Source organism: Pararge aegeria, chromosome 16 (genome assembly GCF_905163445.1).
Source record: "Pararge aegeria chromosome 16, ilParAegt1.1, whole genome shotgun sequence".
NCBI classification, from domain to species: domain Eukaryota; kingdom Metazoa; phylum Arthropoda; class Insecta; order Lepidoptera; family Nymphalidae; genus Pararge; species Pararge aegeria.
In genome coordinates this window covers 16302746-16316909 of record NC_053195.1, presented here as the reverse complement: position 1 = coordinate 16316909, position 14164 = coordinate 16302746, and the positions used below count along the sequence as shown (strand labels likewise).

At 36.4% G+C, this 14164-nt stretch overlaps 1 protein-coding gene across 2 annotated transcripts; it reads right to left on the bottom strand.

Moving 5' to 3' along the window:
- Positions 1–750: 750 nt before the first annotated feature.
- LOC120630553 (ubiquitin-conjugating enzyme E2 W) lies at positions 751–14002 on the bottom strand. 2 transcript variants are annotated; one of them, XM_039899807.1, is made up of 6 exons: positions 13891–14002; positions 13534–13625; positions 10783–10885; positions 4763–4918; positions 3824–3899; positions 751–2109 (listed from the first exon to the last, which is right to left on the bottom strand). In XM_039899807.1, exons 1-6 carry the CDS (start codon positions 13912–13914, stop codon positions 2096–2098), a joined length of 465 nt encoding a protein of 154 aa, XP_039755741.1. In that variant the 5' UTR covers positions 13915–14002; the 3' UTR covers positions 751–2095. The 2 variants fall into 2 exon arrangements, with proteins under 2 accessions (XP_039755741.1, XP_039755742.1); XM_039899808.1 differs by lacking the exon at positions 13891–14002 and adding an exon at positions 13686–13846.
- Between the last annotated feature and the right edge of the window lie 162 nt (positions 14003–14164).

Sequence of the window (14164 nt, the reverse complement as noted above, 5' to 3'; positions counted from 1 at the left end):
CTTACATTGACATTTATAATATTAGTAAGATGTAAGAATGATATTATTCTATTGTTGGGTGTACATGGGTGTAGATAATGATCTTCACCCCCCTCGAGAAGAGAATAGAAGAGAATGAATACGTAGAGAAATAAATGATTTAATATATTATGAGACTTAAATTAAAAATTGAATGATGTAAGTTTATTGTTTAAATAAAATAAAGCAAAATCTAGCCCGGCGAAGCGGGCTGGGTACGCTAGTTATTCATAAAAATATTCATCAGTCATCTCAGTACCCATTACACAAGCTACGCTTACTTTGGGGCTAGATGGCGATGTGTGCGTTGTCGTAGTATATGAATTATGTATTTATACTCCCTAACAAGTTAGCCCGCTACCATCTTACACTGCATCATCACTTACCAACGTGAGATTGCAGTCAAGGGCTAACTTGTAGTGGAATAAAAAAACAAAGCGTTGCCAATAATCACCACACTTGGCACGCGGTTTGGTGACCGCAGTGTTTGCCCTCCACCGATAACGCTGCTAAGCGTTCATTAGATTTTGAACCAAATATCAGTTGGAATGGTTATACCGCGATTAGTCGGTCGCCAGAGCCTCGTTGGTAAGTCGGTAAGGTCGCTTCTTCCTTGTCGTGCCGTGAGTATCTAAGTCATAGTATACTTAATTTTCCTTTAGATATAACTCTTTTCATACTTAACCAGCCTCCGTGTTCCGCAAAATAAAAAAAAGTAATTAATATGAACATTTTTTTATTAATACATAGCATCAAAATAATACAGTAAACTTAAAAAAAAAATAATTTACTAGGGTCTTTTTTAAAGTACACGAATAAATTTCTAATTGTCGGGGCGCTTACAGAATTACGGGTTGTACGCCCGCGCGAATTCTCCCTTTTCTTTTTTTTTAATTCTAAAAGCGTTATTGCCTGCGATCACTTTTTAACTATAGCTTTGTATGGCTTATTAATGTAGATTATTGCTGCACCGCGCGATTAAATCACCGGTCTGTAAGCACCCTAATTGATAATAGCAAATGCCATAAACAAATAGAAGACTTTTCAAGAGCTTGTACAACATGAAATGTGGGAGAGAGAGAGCAGTTTTAGTAGGCTGTTGTCCCTTTCTAATATTGCACATATTATGACTACGAATTTTCTTTATAAGTAAAGAAACTTAAGCTTTTAATAAAGGTTTCCTCATAAATTCTTGGTTATAATATAGAGTTATTTGTTTTAAATTTAACACAATACATAAGTTATTAGGTAAGACTTTATTAAGAAAAATCACATTATCAACTTCATAATCCCCTAATCAAACTTGTAGTTCATTTACAACATAGGTTCTTAGAAATTATAATGGTGCATAATGTGTTTGTGCACGAAGTAAAAACACTTCATATACAAAACAAAAAAAAAACTGTCAAAAAAGCTGTTTAAAGTTTTTTTTTTAAATCAATTCATCACCATTATCACAAACAAGTAGACTAGGCAAACCTTAAACCAAGTTCGAAACCTTAATAAATCCGCAAGTTTTAATTGCGTAGTGCGGTCTTACCTTTACTGTAAAGTTTTCTTTTCTCATCGGTCTTATAATGTAAACAATCTTTTTGTTAATTAACATAAGGATTTGTCAGTTATTTTCAAATAGCTAAAAAATTATTTAAAACACAATTTCATAAGGAGTACCTCTTTTTAATTAGTTGTTTGTTTTTTTAATTAAAAAAACATAATTTAACCTAAAAACTCATGAAAATATTGTTTAAATTATGAGATAAGTTAGAAAATTAGAAAAAAAAAATAAGTGCACATGCCCTTGAAAGTCCGCACCAAATGTCCACAGATTACACAAATAAGAGTTTCGAGAAGCCAGTGACACAGACTATAAATAATACGTTGTAAATACAGATTAATGAACGCAACAGAGGGCAGCACTAGGCCACTAGCACATCACTAGTTCAACACAATTTCGCACCAACGCCGCGGTCCCACACACTCGCAACTCGTATATACATGTTAACATACTGTATCTATATCGATATAACACTTATCACAAATTAGATTTATCGTCCATTGTCGATATAGTCGCGATTTGTTAAACGGAGTCATCTGGAACAAAATTTTATAATTAGTTTACAATGAAAATTCAACTTAATTATCACTGTAATCTACGAAAAGTAAATAATTCAAAAGTCAATATTCAAAATTCTTTATTCATGTAGGCCTATCACAGGCACTTATAAAGCATTCATACATAACAAACTTAGCCGCGTATTTTTTTTGTTATCACCATATCACAGTAAATTAATATTAAGCTAAGGAGGTAAGCAATTCACACCCAAGCTTTTTCGTCGTTTAAGTAATCCTTAATTTTATAATAGGATTTTTATGTAAGCTTACGTTTTATATAAACTTTGAACTTATTGAGAGACATCTCAAAGATTTCATTTGGTAATTTGTTGTTAAATAATCCAATTGCTCTCGAATGATAAATCTTTACGGCGTTATTTAGGTATAAATTCAAATTCAAAATTTCTTTATTCATGTAGGCCTATCACAGGCACTTATGAAGCGTTCATACATGAATGTTTACATAATTGTAAGAGGATGGTGATAACTTCGTTCGCCAACTTTAACTCAAAGCTACGAGGGTTCCAAACGCGCCCTGGTCTAAGAAGAGCCCACAACAAACTTAGCCGGGTAACTTTTCGTTACCACCATCTCACAGTAAATTAATATTAAGCTATGAAGTTTGAACATGAGTATACAACCTGTAGCCCAATTACGAAATACTGAGTATATTTCGTAAGGAATCAACCCTAAAGAAGCATATCTATTTTTCCATTCACACAACTAATTCAAACCATTCTTAGTGTTTACTTACTATTAAAAATAAAAGACCGACACGTGCATAGTACCTACTTTACGCGATACGTTACTAACAAAGTGACATGAGCTAGTTGATTTTTATTTAGTATGTAATGTTAGGTCTGTATATATATGTGGTTTACTCAAAAAATATTAGCGTTTTAGTTACACAGATAAATCTCAGAGACAGTAAATAATGAGCCTCTTAAAGTATGTGAAGAATATTATATTTCCGTTTTCATTTAGACGTCGTATATATATTTTTTAAAGTCATAATTTACGCACCAAGATGGCCGACTTGTGGTACCTAAATGAAAAACCATCGCTTAAAAACAGAGAGTTTATAAGTGTTGTTTTAGTAATCAAGTTGAACACATTTTCTCTTTTCGTTTATTTTATCAACATTATTTTCATTTCATTTGAAACCACCTATCAAATCTATCCAGAACTGATATAATTTTTCAAATCCGACTCGTACCTGAATAAATCAGCCGTTTAGCTGCAGTATAGATAAATAACCTAGATACCGACTGCAGCGCCATCTGTCGGGCTGATTTATGAATCTAAACTATCCAGGGTGCCACCCATCGGTCCAGCCGTTTAGGAGTTCAGTGACCACGTACAGTAGAATAATGTATATAAAGAAAGAAAAAGATATGGAATCAAAACAGCGCCATCTAGCGACGATACTGTTCCCTACCCTTAGTATATGAACGTAGGTAGAGAATTTCCCACTTGACTAAATCTCATAATCGGTTGAGCAATAAGGCGTTGCAAACCAACCGACTTACATTCACATTAATCTTAGTAAGAATTGTAACAGCTGTGCTTTCACGACGTTAACATTAAGAAACCCTCAAGATTCAGTAACACCTAACTCAACACATGTTTGAAAATAACATCTTAAAACCTCCAGAAGGGGAATAAACATAGATACAAGTCTTAATATACGTACCGTGATACCACCATTTTGTTTTCTTAGGATTTTTGTTGCACGTTTTTACATAAAATGAATTATCCGGCGGCCGTTTCTGAAAAGTGAAAAAACACAAAAATTAAAATATTGTACATGAGATTAGATATTGTAGAGAGAACATGAGAGCCAGATGTATACCAAAGACAATGATGGAGTTTCTCTCACCTCTTTACAGCTACAAAGCATAGACTATGGAGAGGCAGATGTATCAAATGACAACAACAGGGCTACTTTCACCTTCTCTTTACAGCAACTGACCATAGAGTATGGAGAGCCAGATGTATACCAAAGACAATGGTGGGGTTTCTCTCACCTTCTCTTTACAGCTACAAAGCATAGACTATGGAGAGGCAGATGTATCAAATGACAACAACAGGGCTACTTTCACCTTCTCTTTACTATGGAGGGTAGAGGTAAGGAGAGTCATCTTATATGGGAGAAAAGTTGAAAAAGTGTCCAGTTGTTGCGCTAAATAACAGTTCAAAAATCCTCCACAATGGCGCTGGTGGATGCACAGGGTATGGTATGAATGTAGCAATCGTAGATGAATTGAAGTATGCCGAGTTAAAAAATTTAATGTCATTATCGACTAAAGTAGTTAATTATTGAGAATTTCAACAACTTACGTTGTACAAAATATTGTGGTAAATATAACCTTACAGATTTATTATAACCAAACGTGCGTTTAGAGTGATTTTATTTCGTAAACAGTAAATAGTACGGTATTTATATTTGGCGCTTCTTTTAAGAGTTACCCTGATGCAAATGTGGCGCCATCCTAATTTAATACATTTTGACGACACTTTTTCATATACACAGATGACTCTCCTTACCTCTACCCTCCATACTCTTTACAGCAACTGACCATAGAGTATGGAGAGCCAGATGTATACCAAAGACAATAATGGAGTTTCTCACCTTCTCTTTACAGCTACTAAGCATAGAGACTATGGAGAGGCACACCGACTGCACGGAGAGTGCGGGCGACCAGTCGTCCGTCAGTATGGAGAGGCAGATGTGTCCGTTAGAATAAACGTGAGGGTGTACTGGGATGTTATTACCTATGAACGTGACCTGCGGAGGGAAGAGAAAAAAATATATCAGATGGGGTTGAGTATACGCTTTTACAACATGAATCCTTAGGTAATTCTTGACCTACCAATACATACATTTAAAAAATGTGCAAAAACACATCTAATACAGAGGCGTTACTATACATTTGATGAATTTCTTAATGACAAGGTAGATTGGAAGCAGCCAGCTTCTCTTTATCTCCTGCAAGATAGAAAACGGATTTTCTTGCCGGCTCTTCTCGGTAGAATCTGCTTTCTGAACCGGTGGTAGAGTCATTGCGAACATATATACTTGACGTTTCAAAAGTGCTTATAAAGTAGGCCTACTTGAAATAAATGAATTTTGAATTATATTATTTATGTACATGACGAAATAATACTTAAAGTATATCAAGCATCGAAATCGACCCAGCAGTTACGTGCATTTATATATTAAATAAGGTTTGTTTGCAACTCTTGGTAATACTTTGATAAATCAAATTGATAAAGAAGAGCTTTTTTTGTGACCGAGGTCATCCTACCTGTGATACAAAAGCTACGTCTCAGGTTTATAAATAATAAATAAATATACTACGACAATACACACATCGCCAACTAAGCGTAAGCCCAAAGTAGGCGTAGCTTGTGTTATGGTAGTACCCAGATTTTTATAAAATACAGATAAACAGCCAGACACTGAAAAACGTTTATGTCCATCACAGAAACCTTTTCCAGTTGTGGGAATCGAACCCACGGCCTTGGACTGAGAAAGCTGCCCACTGCGTCAATCGGCCGTCAAATGAGCGATGTGTTTTTACCATAAGGTGGGCCATCTCTTTGCTTCATCAATTATTATAACATAAAAAAAAGGTTGGGTTTATCAAAATCATATATTTTTTTTAATGTTTATAGACGAGCACTTGACTGCAATCACACCTGATGGTAAGCGATGATGCAGCCTAAGGTGGAGCGCGCTTGCCTAGAAGATGCCTATTGTAGGCACTGGGGAAAATGGAAGCTGGAAGGGCATTCCAGATCGTAGATCTAAAACGTTTAGTACACACAATACTGTGAAATATTTGTATGTTTATGGAATAGTGCCAGTTAAATATACGATCGGAACAGCTGACCAAGACTTCCGAATTATTAATTGCAATATTAATATTATTACCGACCGGAGCATTTATATTAATCGCCACCACTTCGCACTAACATTTAATAGTAAGTTAATAAAATTTTCTTTATTTAATTCTTTTTATCGTAAGTAAAAAATGGGTGACGAAGTATTGGTACGCTTTTTACTAGGGATGCCGTTATAAAACAAAAGAAAAAAAACTGTTTCAACTTTCAATGGATTGAATTTTAATTTTATACATTTTGTGGATTTAAAACTTGTTACTAGTAGCTTAATTAAGTCCAATTATGAAATTGAATAACATAAAATCCAACGAACCGTTTTAACATAGTAATTCCCCCCCAAGAATATATTATACATTATACCGTCTACGCGCTGAACAGTGACGCGAAATTAACTTTATTTTAGTACATTCAGTGGTTTATTCTAGAAGCATTTACTTTTATTAGTTAACGTTAAATATTATATGAATATTTAGAGAAGTAGCTGCGATTACATCCGCGTTACTTATGAGTTGCAACGTAATGTTATCCTTATAACTTTGACGGCCGATTGGCGCAGTTTGCAGCGACCCTGCTTTCTGAGCCCAAGTCCGTGGGTTCGATTCCCACTACTGGAAAATTTTCGTGTGATGAGCATGAATGTTTTTCAGTGTCTGGGTGTTTATAAGTAAAATATGTATATCTTCTATAAATATGTATATCTTCTATATATGTGTGTGGGTATGTTCCGTATAGGCTCCGAAACGGCCGGACCGATTTCAATGAAACTTTCAGGGAATCTCCGGATTGACCTGGCGGAGTAATCCTGTAAAGGTAGGTGACGATCGGAGCACTCCTATTTTTGAACTGTCAAACTGTCAAATACAGCTTTTATTTACTATGATGACATTCTATTGTTGGGTGTACATGGGTAATGATCTTCACCCGCTCGAGAAGAGAATAGAAGAGAATGAATACGGAGAGAAATAATCGATTTAATATATTATGAGACTTAAATTAAAAATTTTATGATGTAAGTTTATTGTTTAAATAAAATAAAGCAAAATCTAGCCCGGCGAAGCGGGCTGGGTACGCTAGTAATTCATAAAAATATTCATCAGGCATCTTAGTACCCACAACACAAGCTACGCATACTTTGGGGCTAGATGGCGATGTGTGTTTTGTCGTAGTATATTTATTATTATATTAAAAAAAAATACTATAAAATACTATAACTATTTTTTTTTCATTTAACTACAAGTTAGTCCTTGACTGGAATCTCACCTGATGGAAAGTGATGATGCAGTTTAAAATGGTAACGGGCTAACCTGTTAGGGAGTATGGTAGAAATACCCCTAATCGGTTTCTACGCGACATCGCACCGGAACACTGAATCGCTTAGCGGCACGACTTGGTCGGTGGTAACGAGCCACGGCCAAATTCAAATTCAAATTTGTTTCATCCATGTAGACCTTATCACAGGCGCTTATGAAGCGCTCATACATTTAACATGTTAACACTAATGTTAGTGATGGTGATAACTGCATTCGTTAACTAAAAACTAAAGCTAGGAGGGTTCCAAACGCGCCCTGGTCTAAGAAAAGCCCACAACAAACATAGCCAACTTTTTTTTGTTATCACCGTCTCACTGTCGAGTTAACGTGAAGCCCAAAGCCCACCAGAGACCACAATGTATTATGAATGCAAAAGTCTGTTAGTCGTTCCTTTACGTCCTAATTAATCCACCAATTAAATTGATTTTTAGCATAGAGTTAGCTGAAAAGACGGTGAGTACCATAGGCAACTTTTTAACCTTGAAAACTAATGGTTCCCACGGGATTTGTTAAAAAAAACCGTAATAAATGCGAACGAAGAGAGCGGCCAACATCTAGTATTGTTGTATATTTTTCATTAAATAAACTCATATTGTGTTTATATGACGCGGTGATAGCGTATTGGGCAGGAGCTCGGCTTCACTTTCGAGGGGCCGAGTTCGGATCCCAGCACGCACCTCAAACCTTTCTATGAGGCGCCACTGACGCGCGCACTCCGTACCCTCAATGTGATAGCCGAGAAGACGGATTTATTTTGTTGCACTCTGAGTGAACTCACAAATATAGCGATTTGGATTTTATCATATACACTATAGTTATATATATTATTATAATTTACATAACATGCTGCATTGTCGTATTAGGATAACTTTTTCCTGTAATGACAAAAAATGTAAGATGGGAATAAATAAATAAATAAATGTTATGTGCGTTTTAAGTCATAAAAAATATAACTCGCTTCGACGGTGAAGGAAACCTGCATGCCTGAGAGTTCTACATAATGTTTTCAAAGGTATGTGGTGTCCAACAATCCGCACAGGACCAGCGTGGTGGACTACGGCATTAACCCCTTCTCATTGTGGGAGGAGACCAGTGCCCTGCATTGGGCCCGTAATGGGTCGATATGATGATCCAAATGCGTTACGCTTGTACATCATACGGTCTTCCACAATTGTTTTCAAAGTCTAATGTGTTAATTGACTGCATACAGTTTCTAATTAGACTCGAAAATTACATACATAATGTACACAGAAGGCTATACCGAACCTGACCGGAATTCTGACTGAATGCCATCTGTATGATTTAGAATTCCTGTCTCGAATCGTATGCCGTTCGTATTCTGGTACGCCTAATACATAAATACATAATGCCTAGTGTTAGATTTTCTAACAACGTTAACATATTCGATCGCGTGAAAGTTAGCTCCGATTTGTATGGAATCGAAATAGCGCCATCTAATGACAATACTGAGTCCTCGGTGTTAGTTTTTATAACTAAGTTAACATATTAGGTCGCGCGAAAGTTAGCTAGGATTTGTATGGAGTCAAAAGAGTGCCACCTAGTGTAATACAGAGTGTCTAGCCAAATTCGATATGGAATGTTTTACCAACAAAGCGTTGTTAAGCAACCAATGACATACAGATGTTATGAACCTATGGAAAAATTTATCAATCAATATTTATTTATTTTTAATTAATAATATTTTAACTACCGTTATCTATATTTATAAAATTTCAACTTATTTATGTTAATTAAAACAGTTTTATTTCGAATTAATCGTAGCATTTTCCGGGCTCGCTCTTTTCCTTTACCTGTAATGAAAATTTCACTACGCCTCCAAGCCCACTCGAGCCGGGAAGTACGGGTCACTCTTCGTAACTAAGTTTGTTCATCGACAAAAAATATAATTTCATACCATCTGTAGTAAATTTGTCCATTAATCTTATAAACTCCAAATGTTACTAATCCGCGAAATTCAATGATGAGTTTCAAGCTATTTTACTTACTTGTTAGACACCGGGCGGTTAAGTTATCTATCATAAAAAGTTGTTAAGCTAAAATTTTAATGTTAAACTTGGAAATTTCAATTTTTGATCATTAAAAGTGTGACAACCCTTACACGTCGTAATTTTTTGTTTGTTTACATAAATTCCACAGTGAGTTTAGATTTAATATGGTCAGATTCTCTCATATCTCTATTATTTCAACGCGGCGCGAAGCCAAAGTGGCAATTAGCAGAGCACGTGGCTCGGACAACAGATGGAAGTTGGGGTCCCTAGGTGCTAGAATGGCCGAAATCGCACCGATAAAAGCAACGTTGTTAGACCCCCGACGAGGTGGGCGGACGACAAACGAGTCGTAGGGAGCACCTGGACCCAAGCGGCACAATGCAGTGGCGTGCATAGAGGGTATGCACAGGGTATGCAGATGATATAAAATGAAGAAAATCCCAAGTACGAGCTATAAAAACTTAAGGGTGGGGTTTTTATAACTCTTACAATGCCAATCTTTAAAAACTTTTATCGAAGATTTTCTTCATTTTATATCATCTGCATACCCTGTGCATACCCTACAAAAGACCTACGTCCAGTAGTGGACGTCAATTGATTTATATGATGATGTTGAGATATAAGTTGATTGTTAAAAATATTATTGTGTAAGTATCGAACGTGATAAGTACATGTAAGATGGAGCGTATATGAGTACATATTATTACATGCAGAAATCTACTAAGGCCGTCAAAATTTTAGCATATACGTGCTAAATGCTTCGATAAATGTTAATATCAGTTCTACAAGTAGTAGAGAATATAGATTCGATTGGCGTGGCTGGAATAGCTGTACATGTGTATGTAGTGTCTATCGACGGACAATTATTGCGAAGTGACTACAATTGGTGTGCTGTAAAGTTTATTTATTTCTTGAATTTAACTGCTAACAATGTTATTATTGGATAGAAGCAGGCGTTACTTTCCCTTCTCATTGTAGGAGTAGACATGTGCCGGTTGGCCGGCAAAGTGGGCCGGTAAAGGGTTATTATGATGATGATGATAAATTTCTTTGCGGAATTCTATGATACAATTCGAAAATTAAGCTTAATTTGCTATACTCCGCGAAAAGCAGGATAATCTGTACGGTGTTGTTTACAATTTATTTAACCTTCATACTCCACACGCAAACAGATCTTCAGTAATACGCACGTTTCGCTCCGACACGACAAGAATGCGATCAAACGCAGGACTTACAGCTCAACGTGCTCTCCGAGGCACGGGCCACCTCCAATTTCAAAACTCCGTACTGGTACTAAGAATTTCTTGATAGAAAAACCCGATAGTGTTCATTGGCCCGGCCCGGGGATCGAATCCAGGACCTCGTGTTCTGATCACCACTAGACCAAGGCAGTTGAACATACCAATGCATTAACTAAGAATGCTTACCTCTGGAGAATCGAAGGGATATTTATTTGTGAATTTAAATTGCAATACGAATTTTTCACCCTCGTACAGCGTGCCGGGTACGCCTTCCATATGTACTGTCCACCTGGAGACAAAGATAGAAACATCTATGAAAATGATTTGCATTCCAGCGTCATCTATAGCCGATATAAGTCCACAACAGGCCTGTCCCAACCGAAGGGTATGCCCACAGAATCCTCATCCAGCATTTTTGCATGCAGTATATTTTTTTTTTATGTTTACAGACGAGCGTTTAACTGCAATCGCACCTGTATAAGTGATGATGCCGCCTAAGGAGCGCGCTTGCCTAGAAGATGCCAGTGGGCAGCGACCCTGCTTTCTGAGTCCAAGGCCGGGTTCGATTCCCACAACTGGATAATGTTTGTGTGATGAACATGAATGTTTTTCAGTGTCTGGGTGTTTATCTGTATATTATAAGTATTTATGTATATTATTCATAAAAATATTCACCAGTTATCCTAGTATCCATAACACAAGCTACGCTTACATTGGGATTAGATGGCGATGTGTTTATTGTCGTAGTATATTTATTTATTTATAAGTACATATTTATGTATATTATTGATAAAAAGTATTTATAAGTTATTCTACTACCCATAACACAAGCTACGCTTACTTTGGGCCTGGGTGGCGTATTATTATTTAAAAAATTATATCTGCAACCACGCCTTTCAGTGCGAAACAAAGATATTTCGCTTGGCTGCAGAAATAAGCATGGCGGTATTATATCTTCGGTCAAGCTCTGCCACGGAACGCTCTACCAAACAAATATTTAAATTGAATCGGATGGGAAATAACATGGATGTTTTGAAAACACAAAAGGACCCAGTAGGTGCCACTATTCTGTCGAGCAGAACGACGCCCGTCAGGTCCTCTGCTCTAGTAATATAGTAAATGAAACGTAAATTTAGACAAGTGACAACATAAACACAAACAATAACCAATAATTAATGGAGTGTGAGAGATCACTGAGCTATTAATAATACGCAACCCGTTCATTCTCGTACGACGAATTACAAAATGATGACGTTTGTTACGTTTCGTAATAAAAATAAAAAGAAGGCGTCGGTTTCGGTTATCGGTTTTCCAACATAGTCTCTTATTAGGACTATTAGGAATTCCCGTAAAGCTGCAAAATGATTTGTTTGTATGCATGTCCTTGGACATACACTGCTGGACATAGGTATTTTGTACGGCTTTTGACAAACCACAATCCTGTGACATACACTATATCCAGACACTATAGTCTCTCTGTGACTTGCCTGATGTTCGCACTATCCAGTATTGAGGCGCAAGCCTCTGTCATAGTTGCCCACCATGATTCTCTGGTGCTGGTTGGCAGGTTTTAATGATTATCATCACATTAGTAATAGTTGCCGGGACCAACAGCTTACACATTCTCCCAGGCATTGAGGTGTACAAGGTCAATCTTTTAACTCTAGGTTGGTACAAACTACAATTTCTGTAGAGAAAATACCTCATCCTCATTATCATCATATCAACCCATTATCTACCCCCTACAGCACGGCTAGCATGGGCAGGAGACAATTACATCCCTGGGGAAAGGATAAAAAATTAATCTTCTCCCACAGCTTTATCAACTCTCGGAGTGCTGACACACAAGTGGAAATAATATCCAAATAATAAATGTGTTCCAGTGATTTAGCAGGTGGGCACGTTAATTATATCCCTTTCCAGGGGATATAATGGGGGGATATAATTTTTATCTCCCACCCTAGCTAGCCTTGCTGGGGATCTCCTACCACAATAAGAGGGTGTTAAGGCTGTAGTCCACCACACTAGCCCAGTACGGATTGGTGCACTCCACACACCTTTGAGAACATTTGGAGAACTCTAAGTCATGCAGGTTTCTTCATGCTTTCTTTACTTTTGAAACAAGAGATATTTCAGTTGCTTAAAACGCACATTACTTATAAAAGTTAGAGGTGTGTGAAGTCTCACAATGCACTTGGCCATAATAGTTGTATACTGCTTACTTAACCCCTTTTTGTTCCAGAGGAGACCTGTGCCATGTAGGCATGGCTGATGATGATTTACATTATTTGCAAAAAGTCGATTTTTTTCTTAAAATGGGATAAATACTTGCTCTTTTAAATAATTTTTTCTAATCTATCCTGTGTTGTTACATCTTTAACAAACTATGGATGGATTTACCATAATTGTACAGGACATTTGACCAAATGTACCCTAAGTAAAGGTGAAATCATTCAGGATACAGGTTACACATAAATTCATAATATTAGTTTTTATGTTGTTGTGTTATTATTCATAATAATAGATTTGTATGACTGGTTTCTGTAGCCTTGCAAACTGTATTTGTTTTTTTTAAATCTGTATAATTAACACATGTAGGTACCAATGAAGACACAGCTGTATGGTGATATATATACCTTTCCTTTTTTTCTATGGGAAAGAATGAAGAAAAAATATATACACAGACCCTAATTATTTTGTTTTGATAGCACTCTGAAGGTTAATTTCTTACATACTTATACCTTAGATTTTTTATTACGACTACATTATAGACTTTTGATGCGGTGATAGGCTAGTGGGTAAGGCTTCGGATTTCCTTCCATGGAGACCGAAACGGCGCCAAAAATGGTCTATGAAATAGGTTATAATTAACTGAAGTGCACAAAATTTTGGATTTTTTTTCTAGAATACCCGAATGATAAAAATAAGGTCACTTACAGTGTCAGATTTTGGCTGGCTTGATCTCCGTCCACAGTAACACCCGGTGGAGGTTCTTTCATTAACGACATCAGTTCTTTCATCAACCGTCTCTGCAACAAACAAATGAAACACTTACCAGAATCACCTTAGAAGATTTTTCTAATACAAACATTTTTTGAGACAACAATAGAAATCTTGACATGAAATCTCGTAGGAAAACTGTCATAATATTCAGGTTTAACTAATTAATCCAGAAAACGAATAATCTAAATTGGATTTTAGGACAGTAATTGAGAAAGTGCGAGGTAAATTTCAATCACAAATAATTTGTAGGAGCGTGTGTTAATCGTAAAATTTTTAATAAACTTTACAAACCTCCGACGGGGACAAAGCCGCCATTGTACCAATTCAGACGTCTAATGTCTAATGTTGCCATTTTCCTTTTCTATTGCCCTTAGTTGAAAAAGTTTTACTTAATGTTTTTTTTCCTTGACATAATATTATGGTCAACATTTTGTTGAATTTACTCAAGTATTGATACGGTCAAAAATCAAAACGATCAAACCATACATGGAATGAGGATTGAATGAGGTAGCTACTCATGCATAGAGGAGGAAATTCTAGAGTATCTGTTTATTAGTTATCTGTC